We start from the raw sequence: 21546 nt of genomic DNA, 5'->3' as shown, positions 1-21546 counted from the left end.
TCTGCTTCCTTTATGAGCAGAGCTTCTTCTGGTGAATCCTGCATTGTAAATATAAACCTTCTGCCTCTTCAGTATGTTGTCTTGAGAGCGAGTGTCCCTTTGCTGGCAGCACTGGCCCCACTAGGTGGCAACAGCAGTTTCGGACTTGCTGGGGCCCAATTCAGCTCATAACCAGGGCAGAGATGATGAATTTCTTCTCTCCAGATAAAAACGTTTACAGCCTCTTTTGGACTGACACAGCTTTTAGCTACAACTGCTTAACTCAATGGCACTGCTCAAACTCAGTGTGTGCTTTGGTGTGGAGCTGTTGGCTTGGAACTTTCAGCCTCTGAAAGTAGCTCTGGGGCCTTGTATGTATGTCAGGGCTGTCTTCAGATTCAGTGCTGTTCAGGCATTTATTTATTCATTTATTCACGTAAACCACTATAAAGTCTCAGCCAGCTTAATTTGGCAGCTGGAGGTTCTTAAGCCATCTCTGCAGTCACTGTGTGGATGGCAGCAGGGCAGCAGTGCTCCGAGATGATTTGGTTCCCCCTTGTGAGAGTTGTTGGTAATACAAGTAAGTATTTTCTCATTAGCTGTTGTGTGTAGAAGGGTAAAAATATACTGGTCTGTGGCGGTGGTGTTTGTGCCTGTATAAAGTTGGAGATAAAGTACCCTGCATTGCCAGTGGGATTTGTGCTTCAGCTGGTCCTTGTTTGACTTCTGTATTCCTGTTTAGGGACTAGTGTAGATTGTTTTGTAGGATAACTTGATTGGCTGAAATGGATTACATAGGGAGCAGAAATGGGCTAAGCTGTTATATCAGCCAGATAATGCTTTTAACACTCCAAAAGGCCATTCTACCGTATGAAATTTATTCCCCAATATTAAAAACAGGACCCAAGGGATTAATAAATGTAATGATGCCAACTGGGATGGCAGCAGACAGAGGCTGCCTGACTCACTCACCTCAATGCGGCGTATTCTCAGTCTTTGAAACACAGCAGGAGAAAATGAGTTGCATTCTTTTTATTTCAAATGCAGGAGAATTCCCTGAGTAAGCAGTTTTGTACTTAAATAACACTTGGCCAGGACTTGAAATAAACCTGTGGAACAGGTTCCTACAGCCCATGGTGCTCTGGAGATGGCAGGTTCTTTGGCCCAGGGAAGCAAAGGCCTGGCAGAAGCTCTCGATTCATTTCCAAAGCTTCACACTGCATTGTCATCAGTCTCCTTCAGTACAGCGGTCTCCTTCCCATCCACGTCTCCTTTCCGACTGAGCTCTGGGCTTGGAATCGCTCTTTGACTGCTCTGCCACAAAAGGGATTTTTCATATTTGGTCTTAAAAAGTAATCCATGACCTAAAGAAACGAGGAGGGAAAAGAAATTAAAAGCAAAGAAAAAAGAGAAACTGAAAGGAGGGGAACACAGTGGAAAATGGAGCCATCATTCCCTGTAACTGCAACAAATGGATCTGGAAAGAACCCAGCCCAAAGCCTTGGAATGAAAAGAAATGCTCCTGAAGGTGCACTGGGTGCAGATTTTAAAAGACACAACCCACTATGTGAGATAAGGTGTTTGCTCAATGACCTCCAAGGACAGAACACCAACAGCTGTGCTTACCTGGGCAGTCTGCTGTCTCTTTGAACGCTCTTTTCTTGCAGCAGCCTCGGCACATGTTAAACACGCATTTATTGCCCTGTGTGAGGGTGTAAAGAAGCTTATATCATTAACAAAAATTCACACCTCATGCTAATGAAGCTGACAGAGCTGATGTCACGGAGGGCAGGGAGGGCAGCTATCAATTGTGTACAGAGAACAAACGTGGAATAAACCTCGCAGAGCCAAAACCAACCCACAAACCCAGAGAGCACTTTGCCAGCAGCACCACTCCATGGGCAGCCTGGATCACAGAACCACGCATAGGAAATGCTGTGAGTGCTTTGGAACACGAGTGATAACGTTTGTTACAGCTGAGCTTGCTGTATTTCTCTATGTTAGTACCATATGCAACAAGGTACTTGGCAGACGCTTGTAACTGTCTTATAACTATGCCTAAAATCAATCAATTCGACTGCATCCATTTCTTCCATTTTTGCAGCTTACAATATACCCAAAGTATCCATTTTAATATAAAGCCAGACCCTTCTCCAGGGGAAGGCAGCAAATCTGCCTGTTCTACAGCTTGGCTGGGTGGCTCTGATGCTCACATGAACTCTGTGAGCTTTCAGTGATTGATTTCCCCCACCTCGATGAAAAACACCTTCATGTCTGGGCTCTGCTTTGTTCTCCTTGCTCCTTATTAGCCCCTACACAACACACCTTCACAGCCTCTAGAAAGTTCTCATTCTAGGCTCATTCTAAACACTTCAAGAGCTGCCTGCAACATTACAATGATGCAAATCAAACACCAACATGAGAACAAGTGCCCATTTTGAACAATCCTGCTTGAAGTCCCATGCTGTTAACTGGTCCAGCAATGAAATGGTGGCTTCAGAACCAGACCACCCAAAAGCTCAATGTTTTCCCATTAGTGAACACAGCAAGAAATCCCTCTGTTGCAGCAGCTCAGAACCGAGTCCCAGCTGAATGCTGTTCATAACAGCAGTGCTCCAGAACAGAGCTGCATCCCCTGCCACCACCCCTAGAGCTTTGCATGCACACATTGCTGGATGCTGATGTGGCCCCACCTCATGAAAATGCTTCCCTGGACACTGACTTACCTTCGGGTTTCCACATTGATCACACTTTGCATATTTAGCTGGAAAAGACAGAGAAGTGACTTCAGCAATGGTGTTCCATATGGAAAAAGTGCACTTTAAACTTCAGTGCCAGACAAAGCACAGGAGCTGTCAGAGCCACAGGGGGGCTCTTTTCTAAAGGACAGTACCACAACAAACAGTGCCAAGCAGGTAAAGATGCATTGAGTTTTTCAGCATGTTTAAGTTAGATGCAAATATAAAGAAACTGATTTCAATTCCAGAGCAGAAGAGGTGGAAATCTGCTTGAAACACGTATGAAATTTCAATTTCAAACACCAGTAACTGATACTGCTTTGTCTCTAAAGCATTTCGAGCCTTCAGAAGTTGCTTAGTGTGGACTACTGACCTACTTGGATGGTGACGAGATTTCTTTCCAAATGAACACAAATTGAATCGTGCTGCCTACCACCAAACTGCCCAATACTCCACCCTATTTGAAAGATGTTCCTACATCTACATAAACATGACCAAGGAAGGAGTGGCAGCTCATGCAGCAGTGGTGCAAATACACCAACAGATGGAACTTACGTTTTAAAGACGGGTCAAAGGTTTTATTTGGATTTCTTAACTTCTTTTTTTGCTTGTTCTTTGACAGCAGCTCAGCATTTCCATCTTCTTCCTCTTCCAGAGAACGTTTGCCCCTCACACCTTTTTCTGTCTCCTTGGTTCCATTCTCTTTGCATCTCTCCTTTGGCCTGAAATGGTGAATATCAGCCTAAGTTGGCTGAAGGGAATCAATAGGTGTTCCCTGGACACTGCCAGCCTATAGGGAACTACAAGGATTTCTATCATAGCTGAGTGACAAGGAGGCGATAGTGCTTTTAGATGTGAAGGTACACCAGGTTCAGAAAGTGGAATTCTTGTTCTTTACTTTCTAAAGGGAGAGAAACCTGAGGAGAATCTGAAGGAGACGATACATACGAAAAGCAACATCCCCATGACCAAAAGCATAACCAGGAGTAAAGGAAAACACAAGAAAAATAACATGGAGTTTTCATTTGTTTTCAAATGCACGTAAGCTCCAAAACCTGGACTGAGTGGTGACGGTATGGGCAGCACCTGGCTGCATTAATGTAGGTAACTCACCCTGGCCTGATGTATGGCTGGCAGATCCAGTGGAAAAAAGGCAGCCCCTCTTTTGGCTTCTCTCCTTCCTTCTGATTCGCTATTTCTTCCTGCAGCACAGGGTTACAATCAGCTTTCCTGCAGCTCTCAGGAGATCTTCTAAATAATACTTAAAGCTCCAGGAAACCACTGAGTGTAATTTAAACCAATTGACAGTTCAATAGAGTAAAACAAAACAAATCAAACAACAAAACACCTCCAAGAATACAGAAATGAAGCAGATTTCTAACTCCTAACTCAGCTTTCACTGCTGTGAAGCTGTTTGGGCTCCTCACAGTTGGTAAGATAGTTCCAGGGAGATGCCTAATGGATATGAACCACATTGACACACGTGGTTCATTCCCACCACCTGCAGACAGAGCTGGTTTTGGGAGCAGGGCCCACCACGATACCTGGCAGCGCAGTTTCAGTTCCCTGTTGACATCCACGATTCCCTCTAAAGTCTTCACTTTTGCTAATTCTTCACGCAGCTGCTGGTAAACTTGAAGCCTGAGGCAAAACCCAAACACCGAGTCATGTTTATTCGTTATAAGGAGATCATCTAAAAATGTCTTTGTAGAAACCCTCTGTGGAGTTTTCTGACTGCGCCTGCCTGTGGTAAGAGTTCATCTTTTAACTCTAGGCATGTAAATGCTTGTGAGTTTGGGCATGTCAACATGGTGCTCTGAGATAAGAGAACACAAATATGCCACACACCAGCTACTCCTCAGGGACTGCTCATGACTGTGCTCTTACTCCGTGACAAATACAAGGCAGTATTTACAATAAAGCAAGTACAATACTTGCTGCACAGTGAATGAGGAGGCAGCTCATGTTTGAAGTACGTGATTGTGTGATTCTATGAATGCACAGAGACCATTGCCACATTGCAGCCAGTTCAGATCTCACACCCTGATTTATCTCCCAGTACCTCCTTCATTCCCCCAGCCCTGTTTTCCTGCAGTGAAGGCTGAAGGCTTCAGCCCACACTTTCTCCAAGAAGGTTCAGGAAAGAAAACCTTACAACACACCAACTCCAGTCAAACAAATGCTTGTATAGAAAAGTCAGACACTTTGCTAAGCAGAATGAACCCAGGAAACATCACGAGTGTCCTGGAGATACTCACGTGTGATGCCAGAGCTTGAAGAGATGAGCCCTGACGTAAGACAAAGGACAGGGGTATTTCTGCACTATCTCCAGATACTCCTCAGCCATCTCCCACACCAATGGGTTTCGTCCCTCAAATAAAGCTGGGTTATGAAGATTGCCTTCTAGGAGATGAAAAGAAACACTCAAAGTTACATTTTGAGATTGAAACAGACAACAAAATCCCAGCTGTGCAGTTTGATCAGCTTGGACCAACCAGTCAGATATTCACAAAGAAGAATGGAGGCTCCATAAATGCTAGCCTGACCTCCCAGTACTTAATACATAACTCATAATTGAGTTCAATAGCTCATACCTAATTCAAATCTTCACACAAAAAGTAAAAAAAGAAAAAGACATCAATGCCAATGGATGAATATTTAGACGATGAGTTCCTACTGTTAAGTGTACAGTCTCATTTGTTTGGCTTAAATATGCAGATCCTGCTTCTCAGTAAGCCACGCTCAACTAATGTGACAAACCTTTGTTAACCAGTGCTTCCTTAAGAATAAGTGTCCCAGCAATATGTTCCACTGCTTTAGATATGTGAGTGCTGGAAGCTTTCTCTGATGTCTATCCTGCCCCTTGTAGCCAGTACAGCCAGTTCTTTCTTGTCCAACTCAACATGAATCATCCGCAGGAATATGTCATCAGCGGGGACATTACTGCATCAAGGCCCAATCAGAAGCTATTTCACTAATTAACAGATGCCAGGAGAATATAGCAGGGCCACGGGTGAGTTTTTGCCAAGTAATTAGATGTGAGCCATCCACTGAATGGTGCTGCAAGTTCAACACAACAATTCTCACTGTGAAGTGATTCCTGATCCTGGGGAGAAACAGCCCAATGGGGAGAGAAAGGGCACACAGCTCCCATCAAAGCTGTTGAGCACACATCAACATGATGTAGGCTTTATATAGATGTATATGGAGAGTAAGAAACAGTTTGTGGCCTCATCTGTGAATAGTAAAAGCTCTTTACCTGCACTCATGACACCATGCACTCCTGTCTTACGGATGCATTCTTCCACATCACTGAGACACTGGATGTTTCCATTTGCAAACACGGGAATGCTCACAGCTTTTCTGCATCAGTAAATAAACCAGACGGAGAACATTGAGTATTAGGAAAGACTGGAGTTAATCCACAACTTCTGCTCCTGTCACACTAACAGACACTTCAGTGCCATTGCGTGCAGAGCTTAAAGCCTACCTGCTGATAAAATGGGTACTGCTCACCTACCTGACAGCTTGAATGTGCTCCCAGGATGCAACGCCAGCAAGGGGCCCCTTCTGCTCTTTTGTACGGCCATGGACTGTCAGCAGCTGGAACACAAAGTCTTATTTACTTCTTAAGTGTATGAACCACGGGAACAAATCCACTGACAAAAGACTGCCCTGAATCCAACACACTCCATGGACACCACTGAGTTCCCAGGGCTTTTTAAGAAGTGCAAGGATGCTGGTATAGCAGAAAGGTACAACCAGGTCACCTGCTCCAGAACAGTCCTGAGTCTGACTTCATGATCTTGTCATGCCACAGAGCAGATCTAAGGAAAACCTAAAGATTTCCCATTCAATTGGCTCCTATTGATGCCAGATTGATCTGCATCACCTCTCAGCATAAGGCCCAAGTACTGGGAATACTGGCTCTAACCACAGACTGTCACTTCTCATTTAACTTAGATCCTGGACAGTCAGCCTATTTTTAAACTGGTGGTGGCCATACTGTATTTAGTTTGATTTCTGGTAGCCCTGTGGATCTCACACATTCACACTGCCTGCTGCAGCTCTGTGCCAGATGCTCACCCAGCAGGAAAGATGCCACAATGACTCTGAAATAATGTTTCCTACCATACTCGCGACCCAGCACATTGTCAATGCACTGCACCCCATTTTTCCTGCCTGTAAAACAAGGCAGCTTATCCATCTGCACAGCACACCAAGACCACGAGATGCTTCATACAGGGATGTGCCTGATGCCCAAGGGAAGGGAGCAGCACCTCCTCACCTGGCAGCCAGCCTTCTCCAGCATCTGAGCGTATTTCACTGTCTTGTCAATCTCTGGGAACACACGGATTTTGCACGTGATGGGAACTGAGAGCTTCTCATTAGCCAGGAGAACTGGGAGAGATGGAAAAGGCAGTGAGTGGGCTGCACAGCGCTGCGGGAGGATCAGACACTGTGTGTGATATGGAAAAAGCCAAAAGAAAACCCCACATCACGCAGCTCTCGCAGCTCAAACCATCAGCAATGGGGGCTCCAGACAGAAATGCTCCCCCTGGTAACGTGCTGGGTGTTCTGCTTTTAGCAGCTGGGGAGACACCAGCCATCACCAGACTGGGACCTCAGTGACTCGTTTCAGGTGAAAGGTTTCTGAGGTCCTTCAGCAGACATAGGATGAGCTGTGAGTGTATCACACAGTACCACAAAGTGGAATAAAGGGATGGTAACAAAAGCACCAAACCCCACAGCCCTCCCCAGACAGACGCACTGCAGCCCTTCCTCTTTATGCCTCCTCTTACTGCTGCGTTCAACCCACTCCCTCTCAAAGCCCCACTAAAAACTTACTCATTCTCTGAAGAAGATCCCACTCCTCTTGCAGAAATGCTCCATAGTGACCTATAACAAAACAACACCAGATGACTTTTCTGAAGGACATTCTAGACACAAGAGAAATAGGAATTATTAGTATCCCTAATCTTGCTTGAGGTACTACAAAGCTCTATTTGTTACAGTGGGTGTAATTAAGTCTGATTTCAACAGTACTGATGTCACCCCACCAAGTCCTAATTCTGTCATCTTAATGCCCCGCTGCCAAAGCACATATTCAATACACGCCACATCTTTGTTTATCCAGGGTTCAAACTTGCACACACCTCTCTTTGCAATCATCTGGGGGCAACCCAAATTCAGGTCTATGGCATCACAATAATCCTGAGCCAACAGCGCCGCTTGGACAAAGACCTCAGGATCGTTGGCACAGAACTGGCAAGGAGACAAAGAGAAGCAGAATCAGACAAGCACAATAAGCAGGCAATAGCTTTTTCCCCCACATACTGTCAATGACACGCTGTCAAAACAACCCACTGCTACATTTCCAAACAACCCACTGCCCTGGGAGCCTCTCTGTACCCAGTGGGGCACAGCCCTTCCCTCACTCCCACCCAGTGCAGCTCAGTGCCAACATCAGTCAGACTTTCACAGCCTTCTCACAGCCAAGGAGATGATCCCCTTCTGCAGCAAAGAGTCCTCCTCATCCATTTTGCTTCTGTGAGAACTTCCTGGCTTGAGCTCCCCATCCTTCCCTGTGCTGTGCTGCAGCCCCAAGGGCCCCTCTCTCTTTGGGACCTGTACGTAGCACAGTACTCAAGAAGCAGAAATAAGGCCCCATCTGCAGTACTGTGTCCAGGTCTGGGGCCCCCAGTACAAGAAAGACAGGAGCTGTTAAAGAGGAGCCACAGAGAGATCAGGGGCTGGAGCAGCTCCCCTATGAGAACAAGCTGAGGGAGCTGGGCTTGTTCAGCCTGGAGAAGAGAAGGTTGCGGGGTGACCTCACTGCAGCCTTTCAGTACATAAAGGCAGCCTACAAACAGGAGGGGAGTCAACTCTTTGAAAGGGTTGATAACAGCAGGACAAGGGGAAATGGTTTTAAGTCGAAGGAGGGAAGATTTAGGTTGGATGTCAGGGGGAAGTTCTTTGCTATGAGAGTGGAGAGGTGCTGGAACAGCTGCACAGAGAGGCTGTGGCTGCCCTGTCTTTAAGGTGGTCAAGGCCAGGCTGGATGTGGCCCTGGGCAGCCTGGGCTGGTATTAGATGTGGAGGTTGGTGGCCCTACCTGTGGTGGGTGGTTGGAGCTCCATGACCCTTGAGGTCCCTTTGAACCCAGGCCATTCTGTGATTCCATGAACTACAGAAAGCTGGGAAGCTCATCGTCTCTTCCTCGCGTTTGCTTTGCTGCCTCTTTTACTGTAACCGCGCACTGAGCTCGAGGTTTCAGAGAGAACCCAGCGCTCCAACCCACGGCACAAGGCAGGAGCCAGGGCTGCAGGGCGAGGGGCACAGAACTGAATGGCAGCAGCAGCCACGGGATCACAGACCGGCTCAGGTCGGAGGGACCACAACGTTCATGGAGCTCCCCCTGTACCGAGCGCTGTGTGCCCACAGCTCGGGCTGCCCAGGGCCCATCCACAGCCACGGGCACCTCCAGGGATGGGGCACCACAGGCCGCGTCCCGCCGCCCTCAGAGCAGAGAATCTCCTCGCACTGACCCAAATCCCCCCTTTCCTTCCCGGTCCGTTCCCGAGCCCTCCCTCCATCAGCCCCATGATCTCCCGGTCCCCCCCACCTGCACGATGAGCGGCCGGTCCTCGGGACAGGCCTCCCCGTACAGGTTCTCCCGGCGGTAGTTGGCGTCCCTCAGGAAGACCTGGGCGTGCAGCATCGGCGTGTAGCACAGCTGCGCTCCGTGCCGCCGGCTCAGCAGCCTCCAGGCCAGCTCGCTCTGATCCACCATAGGAGCCACCACGTAGTGGGCGCCGCGCAGCGTCTCCCTCCAGAACGCCTCCCCCCGCAGTTTCGGCATCTCCCCCCGCCGCAGCCCCGCAGCGCGGCCCGCAGCCGCCGCCTGAAGCCCGCAGGCTCGGCCCGGGCAGGGCAGCGCGGCGGCCGGACGGTGCAACCGCCATCTCCCTCCGGCCGCTCCCGCGGTGCCGCCGCTCGTCGTCCCCTCCGGAAACCGCGGCGCAGCTGATGGGGCCGGGAGCCCATCAACCATCAGTACGTGTCCCGTGGAGATGAGGGACTCGTCACATACTGACCACCCCACAACTCACGGCTGGGACGGATCCTGCTCGGCCTGAAGCGCTTCCCATTCTTTTCCATCATCTCCCGCTGCCTGTCAGAGGCCGAAGCAGTCAGTGCAGTCAGTGAGCTCTGCTGCCTGACCTACACAGCCTCCCTGACCTTCCCTTTCTCCTTATGCTGCTTAGAATCACGGCGTGGTTGGAGTATGAAGGGACCTTAAAGGCCATTTGGTGCCAGCAGGGACAGCCACAGCTCCATCAGTGCTCACAGCCCATCCCTGACCTTGGCTGGCTGCAGGGATGGGGCACCACCTCCCCTATGGGCAACCTGTCCCACCGCCTCAGTGCCCACAGCGTAAAAATCCTCCCTATGTTCAATCTAAATCTACCCTCTTTTACCTTGAAACCATTTCCCCCATCCCATCCCAACAGACCCTACTGAAGAGTCTGTCCCCATCTTACAGCCCCTTTAGGGACTGAAGGCCACTCTCATCTCTCCCCATGCCCTCCCCTCTCCATGCTGCACAGCCCAGCCCTCAGCCTGTCCTCATGCAGCCGTTCCATCCCTGGGAGCATTTTTGGGGCCGTCCTCTGGCTGTGCCCCAACAGCTCCACGTCTCTCCCACACTGAGGACTCCACATCCACACAGTGCTCCTGGGGAGGTCTCACAGTGCCCAGGGGCAGGGCTGTGCTCCACCTTTACACCCCCAGCTCGTGCTGACAGCAGGGGCTGCCTTGTGCTTGGCTTTGTTGTACCTCATGGTTTCCCTGGGCCCACTGCAGAGCCTGTGATGTCCCTCTGCATGGCATCCCATCCCTGGGGCATGCTGACCCCACCACAGGGCTGGGTGTCATCCACAAAGTGCTGAGCGTGTCCACTGAGGGCATTAAAGAGTGCTGGAGCCATTGCTGACCCCTGAGGGACACCACTGCTCATCAGACTCTGTCTGGACACCACACCATGGACTCTCTGTGTTTGATTTCACAACCAGTTCTTTGTCCCATGAACAGCCCACCCATCAAACCCCCATCTTCCCAGTGTGAAGGATGTTGTGGGGTCAAAAGCCTTACTGAAGTTCAGACAGCAGTGGCTCTTCCCTTGTCCCCTGATGCAGTTACTTTATAACAGAAAGCCACAGGGTGGTCAGGCAGGATTTACCCTGAGGGAAGCCGTGCTGGTTGTCTGATTGTACTGAAGTAACTGCAGGAGAAACCATTTTTATGTTTTCAAGCTGCTTTCTCAGGCAGAAAAGGCCTCCTTAGGAGGCTGACAGCACAAAGGCAAAGTAACAGCTTTGGTGCTGCAGCCCACATGTTGTTCTTTTTGCTCTGTGTTAGGCTACGTTGCAGGTTTCCTGCCCACCATTTCATAACACAACAATGTGTTTTCCTGAGGCTGTAGAGCAGTGAAGGGTCACAGCCACAAGGAAGATCAGTGTGGTGCAGAGATGAGGAAGGGGATGGAAGCTGAGTAGCAGTTGACAGGAGACTCCAGTTTCCACACTAAAGGGTAAATGTGAAGGACTTCAACCTTCTACAGGTGACTCTGGGATTCTGCACGATGCTGCCATCATTGTACCCACTGAGAAATAACGAGCAGAACCAGCGCTAATAAGGTTTTTATTTTTGGCACACTGTATTCAGCAGCCAGTTACATAATGGGTTACAGGGCAGCAGCTCATTAGACAATTAGGGGGAAAACGAAACAAAACAACAACCTCCTGCCTTTCAAATAACAACCACAAGAACATTGAGAGCATAGAGGCTATAAGTAATTCTCGAGGGATTTCTATTACTAAACCAGTATCTTCAAGCTTTGCCTAGAAGAGACCATGCACATTTATGTTTATACAGAGAACTTGTACAACCCTTGATTGGACAGCTGCAACAGCGTTAGTCCTTGATCCCTCCACACAGCCCATTCAGAACCGCACCGCCTTCCTTCAGAGCTGAGATGCTGGGTCAGAATCATTAACACTTCATTTTAGTGCAGAACTACTGTATCTGGTTTGTTAGAAGGTTTAAGCACTCTTTTTTTTCCTTCTGGCTGTTCAGTACAACCAAGGCAGATAAGATTCTTTCCCTCTTTGTGGGCTCACTACAGCTGCCAGCAGTAAAACAAGAAGGTAAACGAAACAAAACATGAAAACCAAACGAACAAAGGGAAAAAAAAAAAAGATACTGGTCCCTGGTTGTTTTATTTAATGTGGTGTCATATGCTGGGATGTGCACGGATAATGCACAGTAGATGTCACAAAGTCCCCTGTTACACATGTATGCCCAGTCCCTATAGCTACTTTTCAGTGTCACATTCTTTGCAGCTGTAAGGCACCTCCCTGCACACACTGCCTGCCTCCTTGCACTGCCACCTAACACACCTGACCACCGTCCCACACGGGTTAATAGCATGTATTCCCACTGCCTACTTAGCACTCTCAACGACCTTGAGGTAGATGCTATTAGTCCCATTTTACAGATGGGGAAACTGAGGCGGTAAGATGAACCACTTGTACAAAACCACATCAATGGAGCCAGAATCACAACTTTTAAGAGCTTCCACTTCAATCTTTTGGGTACGTGTGTGATTTGGTTGCATCTAAGGTACCAAAAAGCACGGTGACGAGAAGCCACACTCCACGATTATCTCAATTCTTCTTCCTCAATGTTATTTCTACAGACTCCAGTCAGATATCTTAGCAGCAGTCTTGGCTTACATCAAGAAATGAGAGATTCCAAATGAAACTCGAGGATTAAAAAAAGACAGTAGTAGAGAAAGAGACAAAAAGCCAACCAGTGATCAATTCTGTTTAATTCTAGGAGAGCCAAAGAGGAAAAGACACTCTTCAAATCAAAAAAAAGGTAAAAAAACCCCAAAACTTACTCTAGAAATGCTTTAAGCTGACATTGTGTTGTTTGTATTTCAGATTTCACAAAAGAAATACTTTATAAAACTAAAACCAGTTAACCCAGCCACTATCCACAGAGGGTTGAATAAGCAAGAGACACGAGGTCAGAACCTGCCATGAGGAACCAGTTGTTCCTCTCACTGGAACGCTCCTGAACTAACAGGACGCTTCACCGGGGGATGAATATAGAAAGAACCGGGGTTTATAGAAGTTCTGAGAGGCGGTGGGACACCTCCTGGTTGGTACTTCATTGCTCTTTGGGTCTCCTCTGTATCATAGGTGTAGCAAGGATTTACTGATTTTGGAAAAGACAGATCCAGCATAGCAAAAGTCAGTCATTTTTAAATTGAATTTTATGCAAGTTTCCTTTAAAAAGGTACTGTATCTTAAAATCATGCCATCGAACTTTTACTTAGTTAACTTATGTGGGATCTCCAGTCTCACTGTCAGAGGAAAATGCATACTCAAGGCTTAAGCAAGCCCTGTGCTAAATAAAATACACCGGGTGGATGCTTGTATGTTTGCATGAACTTTGGTTATGGGAGAGCAAAGGAAGGAGGATTTGTACTGTTACCAATGGAGAACTCTACCCCCCCGCCATTCCCAATGTCTGGTTGGATGGAGCAACTGGAGGTGGGAAGGAACAAAGGTGAAGCAACAGCCACAATGCTTTACTGTGTTTCTGGTAATGCAAAGCACAGAACCTGGCACAGATATAAACTAAGTACATACTTAGGGACAGCTCTGCCTGCCTGCATCAGCCCAATTAAGGCTGCTCAATACAGTGGCATCTGATGAACCATCCACATCCTGCCCTCCACACCTCCCTCCTCACAAGAGCGGGTGATGGCAAGAACCCTCACTTCCACCCTTCTGAACAAGGCAGGGTGTGGGGGGAAGAAAAACACACACAAAAATCACTAATCAAAACAAACACCACAAAAATCAAACAACAACAAAACACAAACAAAAATAAACTGAAAAAAAAAAAGAAAAAAGAAATGGGCTGTTCCATAGATGCACTTTGGTTTAACAAATGGGCAACCTCCCCTTGTAGAATAAACCTATCCTTCCAAAACGGATGTTTCCTTTTCCGATACCCACGATAAATTAAAACCAAGCAAGAAGTCTCTGATTTGACACAATAAATACTTAGAATATATCAAATTAAAAAAATATAGTTACAAAAGCCTCAATGGAATTCTCTTTCTGACTGAACCGCAGACAGATTCTTCACAGACAACAAGTATCTCCGAAATCAGCTGCAGCTCCCCTCTCTGCTCACTGGGCTTGGTCAACAAGTGCTATCACTCACCCTTTGGAATACTGTTAAGACAAAACAATATAGAGCACAGGAAGTCTACTCCTAAATTCATTTTCCATACTGCCAAAGCTGTAGGAAGCAACCATTGCTGGGGAACCCTCAGAGCAGTGCGCAGTGACAGAGTCACAGCACCGCGGTAACACGGATAGGGATACTGGGAAGGAAAAACAAAGCATAGAAAGAGAAAGAGGAGAGAGAAGACATGGAAGTTAGGAAAGATGACTGAGTGAGAGAGGAAACAAAGAGACCAATCAAGTTCAGCTGGACTTCCCAGCTCTGGCAGCAGAGCAGATGAGATGTCGTTCAACAGGAAGAGTTCCTTGGGGTCTGTCATAACTAGGAATGTTGTTGGCGTTTTCTTCACCGGTGACAGTGAGTGAGCAGAAGTTTAACCTTCTCTGACACTGACCCGTGGTTCTGCCAGCGAGCCGTGGATGATCCCAATAATTGATTCAACACCATCCCCTTCCAATAAGGTGCGGTGATCTCCTTCAATGACGTGGACTGATACTTTTCCATCGCATACCTGCACAGACACAGAACAGAATGCATTCTCCATTTAAAACCAGCTGGTTGTGTAGCTGTTCTGGGTCTGTCAGTCTGAGTTACTGATACTTTATACCATCTTTAACAATCTAAAACACAACCAAACATTTTTATACATGTTTTACAGTATTTGTGTTCAGCCCCCAAGTTTTGTGGCTTTGTTGCCCTATTTTAACACTTTAATTAAAAACACAGTTGTTACTTCCATACATTAACTATATTATATACATCTTATATACAGCCCAAGACAATTCCTCTTCCCTCAGTGCAGCCCAAGCAAGCCAAAAGGTTGGACACCCATATAAGCACTGTAGTTTGATAGGTAATCCACTCAAAAGTAAGCTGGGCAGGAAAACACCAACATGACACTAAGAGAGTATTTGCCTACATTATTTATGAATGACTGAAGTAGATACCTACATGCCCTTAGGAAAACTAAATAACCCTCCTTCTATCCTCCTCCCACCACCATACCTCTCCCTCTAGGGACGCTATGGAACTTTTCTCACATTCAGGCTAGCTTGGAAGCAAGAATAAATGCAAGTCAGAAAGGCTGGGAGATGCCAGTAAAACAGAGGTAATGAGACATTTCCCCTTTTATTTAAACAGGAGCTATAGAACAGTGACCTTACCCAAACTACTGGCCAACAACTCACCCCCAGACTAACTTCTATACAGTCCACAAAATATAACTAAGAAAAGTTGCTTCAGCTTATTAGTTTCTGGAAGCTTAACTCCCATCAGTGTCATAGCTGCAGAACAGTTATTACTTTAACTTGCTTCATTCTTCTCTCCCTAAAAATGGTTCCCATGCTTTTCTTTTTATTCCCCCTCCTATCAGGGTACCCTCATCAGTCACCAGCAGTTCTCACACTGACCTCTGAGAGTCTGTAGTCTCCACCCAGACCTTCTTCATACTCATTGTGAGTCTTTGCCCGCATCAGTGTCACGTTCCCATGGTATTTGGATTCTGGTATATACTTGTCAGCGGCCTTCAGCTTATGGTAAAAGGAAGCAGCAGCAAAGCTGAGTGCTTCACGATTGATGTTTTTATGAATCTGAGTTATCAGGTCTGCAGCAGCATTGACACGGGCCTCCAGATCTTTCAAGGGCAGAAGAACCTCCAACAACTGGAAATACATAAAAGAATTCCCCTTTAGTCTCAATATCTGGGAATTAATCTACGTTAAACACATGAAAACTACCACCCACAACCACACCCTTCCTGTGCAATATAAGAAAGAAGCATTACCTTATTGTATTCAATGCCTGTAAACTGCTGAACAAAGGCACACAGCGCTTCTGTCTCCAATGCAGCCTCATTTCCTTGGGTCAGCTTTGCTCTGTAGCTCTGAAAAAGAGAAAAGTAAAACACTACAGTGAGAAGAATGTACCTGAGCCTGAGTGTTAGACAAAAACAATTCCAGAATAAAGGACTTTGAACTGGAAAAGAAGACGGGGAAGTTGGGGGTTTTCCAGCACATCTACTTTAGGAACTTGTTCTGCAGGCTCAAAAGGTCTTCCAGAAGACATCAATATTATTACTCACAATGGCAAGAACAGAAAGTGTGGGCCAGCCCTAGCCAGTTAACAAAGAACACCTCCCTCCCCCCCACATACATCCAATCCTCAAGCAATCCTTAACTACCCACTATCTACAGCTCTATCCCATCTCCCCGACAAGGAAAGTCTCAGCTTTTTAGATGGTTCATATCTAGAAGGATAAGCTCACAGTAAGCATTCCATTCTCCCTGAATAGTCTCCAGGTCAAAAATTGTTTTCTTACCTGAGTGTATGCTGCCACAAAAGAATGAGACCCATCAAAGAGGAATAAACTGTTGAGTGCATGAGAAGCATTTTGTTGTGCTTGCAGCTGGGAGCACATTTCAAAGGCTACGCAGGCACCAAAAGAGTATCCAGCAATGCGATAAGGTCCTTCAGGCTGTATCTGCTTCATACAGTCAATGTAATAGGATGCCAGGCTCTGTATGCTGTCCAAAGGAGCAGCTAGAACACAAAAGCAACTTAGAGTCAGGTGAAACAGACACTAGCAGTGACAACTGCATCCTCAAGAACTCAGAACAGCTTTATCAGAAACATCCACGTTGTTTTAGAAGTAAGCTTCTAAATTGAGAGCAACTTTTGTTTTAGACAAGTAACAGTTCTGCTTCCACTTTTCAGAAGGCCACGCGCTGTTTCTCTCCCAAATGCTTAACTGCTGAAAGTTATTCAATGCAACAGCCAACTGTTCCATATTCCCATACATAAGCTCTTCAGTCTAACCTAACACTTTTCATTACCTGGGGTTGTTTGCCACAACACTGTATGGGCTGTAGGCACTGATGGTTTGGTCCTCTGTATTAAAAGGTCTAGAAACAAAACTCTCTCTATATAGGAACCGAACTTCAGACTGTTAGATTTAAAATTCAAGATGCTGAAGTGAGATACCTTTTGTGCACTGGAGTCCATAGCAGGGCATATGAAGTTTGGAGGCAAGAGTGTAGAAGACTGCAATGGATCCCTCAATGGGGTGAACAAGGAAAAGAGGGCGTTCGGTGCTCTGGACTTCATTGAGACGGGTAATCGTTGGCCCTTCTGGATTCACCAGCAAGTTGTTCAAATCCAGTTTTGGAGGCTCACCTGGGCCTGTTTTCAACACTTGAGATGGCTTCAGCTCTTTGAAGAAAAGAACAGCAGACAAACACAGTTAGATATAGGATCAGAGACTTGGTCATGTAGCAACAGCCCCCAAAGAAGTGCTGAGAACTGCTCTGGATTAGCCTGCTGCCTCACTAAATCAAGGCACTGTCTATGCTTTTGGTTGCAGCAAACATGACATTATGGCCATTATTCCACAGACAAGTAGAAGGTCTCAAATCACATCCTGCACACAGCTATGTAACAATACTCATGCAGACAGATGCTATGCAGGCAGCACAACAGCTTTTATAGCCTTTGCTTAACTTAATGTCACCATATTTTAGCAGAACGTTTGTCGTATAAAAAAAGCCTATCAGCTACAATCAGACGCTATTCCACGATCTGATAAAGGCTTATGTCACCAGAGATGAAAGCAACGAGTTCAGAGCTCAGGCACTGGTAGCAGCCCTAACCCAGACACTCTACCTTCCGCTGCTCCAGACTTGGAGGACAGTTCACGCAGTTTGTTGATTGTAAGAAGCCGAATTTCTCTCATGGTCATAACAATGTCGTAGTCTCTCTCCAGTGTCTGGCGCACCTCCACACCCATCAAGGAATCCAGGCCCAAGTCTGCTAAGGAGCTCTCAGCATTCAGACTGCTCACATCACGAACACCTGAGGAAAATACAGCACACAAAAGGCTTTTCAGCTCCACATCTCTATAACAATCCTCTCAGCTTTTCACTTTTTTCTTAAAAATGAATAAAGCACAGCTACTGAGCAGAATTTACTATTCAGAATCATCTAATGCTTTCAAAAATCACCTCTTCTACAACCCACATTTAATTTTAGACTGTATGTTAAATGTGCACCACTTTAGCAGGCAATTTATCAGTCACAGCTATGTAGTTGTGTGTCAGTTCTAGAAGTTTGGAACATCCAACTATAGAAGTTCCACCTACAGAGGCTGTAAATGAAGGCACAGCCCTGGACCTAACAAGGTTTATTACTCTAGGCTGATGCAGGTTCCCTCATCCCAAGCTACCCAGCACTCTGATAGAGAACAAAATGTCACTGGCTGCTGCCCAGTCCTCTCTTACTTGGCAGCACGGCACAACGAGGGAAGCAAACTTTTGGTCACTACTGGACACAAAATAATGGAACAGACAGACCTCCAGTCACCCTATCACACAGTTCTCAGGTTCTCATGCAAACCTCTATGGAAATAATCATACCAGCAGTACGACCATGACTGCTAAGGCAAAGGATGCTTCTAGAAACAATCAGAGGCTGAGGTACAGCACATCAGTCCTCACTTTCCTCCCACTACAGGTTGAAAACACTATTCCTCTCAGAGCACACTGCAGCAAGACCCCTTCTAAAAATGAGCACCAACTATGCAATGACTAGACTTTGCATTTACCAAGGATGTGAGCAACAGCTTCTACAAGATCCCGTTGACTTCCTCCTTCACTTTTCACAGAGACCTTCTCTGCCAGGACAAAACTGGACATGACAGGATGAGGCTGATTCAGGAACATATCGAGCACCTCCAGGCATGAGCTGATTTGCTGGAGAACAGTTCCCCCAATCACAACCTCTTTGTTTGCCATTGCCTTCAGGATGCCTACATCACCAATGGCTCCCCACTGGACTGCCAGGCCTGGTGGAGAAATCACAAGGAAGAACACACTTAGCAACTAATTTAAGCACATAGTAACAAAAGAGAGCTAAAAACAGCTAAGCAAAAGTCTGCATTTCTCTTGCACTATTTACAGAAGGATCAGTTTTCTTTCACATCTGAATGATTTAGGTTAACAGCAGCAACAGGAAACAGTCTTCACTCCAAAAAGAGATTCCCTGTGAGTTGGTTCTCCTCTGAATGTCTGGTAGGATTAGATTTTTCCATGCAGAGAATGAATTCATCTTACCTGGGAGCCCATCGTGATGCCGCTGCTCACAAATACGCTCCATGGCAGAATTAGCAAAGCCGTAATTACTTTGCCCAGCATTTCCTCTTCCACAGCTTACAGAGGAGAACACAACAAAATAGTCCAGGTCTGGGCACTTCTTACGAGTCACCCTTGAAATAGAACAGGTGACAAAGAAACCCATTAGAAAAACTGGAAACCACATGTTGCTGTGGAAAGCTAATCTGAGACTGAAATATTGAAGCCTGGTCAACTCAGTGATCATAAACACAGCACAGATTTGTCCTTTCCACAGATACTTACCAGTCCAAATGAAGGGTGCCTGAATACTTGGGCTTGTTGACCTCCCAGAATAATTCTGGGGTCTGATTTTCAATCATGGCATCTTTAAGGACCTATTAGATTGGTTTAAAACAAAGAAATGGTATCAGTATCTCAGTTTATGTTTAAATTTCTCACAGATACAAGAGGATATCACTATACAATTCATTTTTCTAGTTTTACAGCACAGACGTATCCTGGATGTCATGAAATATAAGAAGGCCAATATATCTATTGCTAAGTCTGCTCTTCTCAGTGCTGCCACTGCAGACTTCAACTGGTACAATTTACATAGGGTTCTTCTTGTCCCTAGAGGTCATGGGTAACATTCACTTTAACCCAAAACTGAGCTGGCTGGTCACATACTGCTGCTTCCCAGGTTAAGGGACCTTAAGACCCAAAAGCCTTCAATCATTACCTCAGGCCAAAGGAAAACACCCTTTGAAACAGAGACAGAACCTAAAACTGCACAAAAGTGGCAAAAGCCACTTTTAATGTCTGCTGTCTCTTGCAAGTTTCTAAGCCTTATTGGCACTTACCACAGCCAAATTAAAGATGCCCCCAACTGGTCCGAGCTTCAAAGCTTCTTCTATCAAAAGCTGCGTTCCTTCTAGAGTTCCAACATCGCAGGTAGAGACCAACACTTGGATTCCCAGCGCCTTCCATTCTCTGACACATTTAGCCTGGTAGCCTTAACAAACAAACATACACATGGGATGAAGCACTCAAACCATCTGGCTTTTATTAATCTGCTTCCTACAGTAGTCAGAAAGACAAGACAGGGACTGGATAGCTGAACAAATCCCAGTTCAGCTACAAGAGGAACAACGAACAAAACCTGCATGGTAGAAAGAAATCACTCAAGTTTTAGAGTACCCTAAACAGATCACAAAGACAAGAGATTCAGGAAAACAGGGTGGGAGAGCACATGAGTTACCAAGACAGGAAAAAGCAGCAAGATTAGATCAAGACAGCAGGCAACAGTGGGACAACCAGAACTTGAGAAGTATAAAAAAGATTTGAACTATGTTTGCAGAAGTTGTGAACTTGCTAAAAGAACAAAGAAATTCATAAAGACCCAAATTTTGATAGGGCTGAATTACCCCAAGGGAGCATTGAAGATCAACACTGATAAGGAATCCCAGTACTGAGATTGCAATCAAATTATCCACAATTATCCAGTAAAAAAGTTTCTGGTGTTATTAGATAGCAGGGTACGGCCTTTTATATGAGCCTTATATAGGAGCAAAAGTGAGCAACCACACTCAATTTAAGGGAAAGAGCATCTTTAGCAAAGTTACTACCACTGAACAAAGCGGTGATGTAACTGGATACAGACTTCATAGAGGGAACAAAGCTGAAAATTAAGACTGCAGGAAGAAAATCCTGGGTAAGAGAGAAAGAGACAAACATGGTTTGATAGACTTAGGATGCAGAATAAAAAGAAGAAAGAAGTAGATGGAAAAAAGAGGCAGACTTCAAAGATACTTCATCCTTCAGAACAAAATGAATCACAGCTTGTTTGAAGTGAGAGAATATACATGAGAGAGGGCAAAGAGTTATGAAGATGTTCTTCTTTGCTGATAAAACACTTAAAAATTGAGAGAAACAGCAAACTGAGGTCAGTTGAAAGGAAAATGCGTTCCCCACCCTCTGTGTTTTCTGCTCACCAGTTCGTATGCCAGAGCGAGATGTCAGTACAAGCTTCTGTGCTCCTCTCTCAATTAGCCACTGTGCCAACTCAAGCCCAAATCCTCCTAGGCCCCCTGTGATGATGTAAGACTTGGTAGGTGGGCAGGAAGTTCGGGAGATGGCAGAGAGTTTTACTGGTTCAGACCTTAAGGGATATTGCTTCTCCTCGTCTTGGATCTTCCATAACAAAACAAACAAAAAACATTGAAAAGCACATTAAAATTGGATGCACAAACACAAGTCTTTCCACATGCAACTATGCTCCTCCAGTCAATAGGGAATCAAGCTTTTGGATTCAGAGTGACAGACCTGACAGTGCTATACATGCCACAGTGTCAGCAGCAAAAGCCATAACCCCATGCTGTTACACAACTTCAAGTTGAACT

At 46.0% G+C, this 21546-nt stretch overlaps 2 protein-coding genes across 2 annotated transcripts in view; both read right to left on the bottom strand.

Moving 5' to 3' along the window:
- Positions 1–843: 843 nt before the first annotated feature.
- On the bottom strand, positions 844–9663 carry DUS1L (dihydrouridine synthase 1 like). Its single transcript, XM_015879682.1, has 13 exons — positions 9343–9663; positions 7874–7982; positions 7566–7616; positions 7006–7118; positions 6238–6320; positions 5977–6080; positions 4976–5120; positions 4262–4358; positions 3831–3919; positions 3273–3439; positions 2706–2743; positions 1606–1681; positions 844–1343 (listed from the first exon to the last, which is right to left on the bottom strand). Exons 1-13 carry the CDS (start codon positions 9577–9579, stop codon positions 1192–1194), a joined length of 1461 nt encoding a protein of 486 aa, XP_015735168.1. The 5' UTR covers positions 9580–9663; the 3' UTR covers positions 844–1191.
- A 1740-nt stretch (positions 9664–11403) lies between these two features.
- Positions 11404–21546, bottom strand: part of FASN (fatty acid synthase) — a 34439-nt gene continuing 24296 nt past the window's right edge. Inside the window, exons 33-43 of the mRNA XM_015879647.2 lie at positions 21139–21337; positions 20008–20159; positions 19451–19542; positions 19148–19299; positions 18640–18879; positions 17703–17891; positions 17025–17252; positions 16363–16583; positions 15829–15927; positions 15455–15706; positions 11404–14556 (exon numbers count right to left, since the gene is read on the bottom strand). Coding sequence (XP_015735133.1) covers positions 14419–14556; positions 15455–15706; positions 15829–15927; positions 16363–16583; positions 17025–17252; positions 17703–17891; positions 18640–18879; positions 19148–19299; positions 19451–19542; positions 20008–20159; positions 21139–21337 — 1962 coding nt within the window. The 3' untranslated portion in view covers positions 11404–14418. The remainder of the gene's footprint in view (positions 14557–15454; positions 15707–15828; positions 15928–16362; positions 16584–17024; positions 17253–17702; positions 17892–18639; positions 18880–19147; positions 19300–19450; positions 19543–20007; positions 20160–21138; positions 21338–21546) is intronic.

Source organism: Coturnix japonica, chromosome 18 (assembly GCF_001577835.2).
Source record: "Coturnix japonica isolate 7356 chromosome 18, Coturnix japonica 2.1, whole genome shotgun sequence".
Lineage (NCBI taxonomy): Eukaryota > Metazoa > Chordata > Aves > Galliformes > Phasianidae > Coturnix > Coturnix japonica.
Note: the sequence above shows the minus strand (reverse complement) of the source record. Positions and strands in the feature narration are given on the sequence as shown.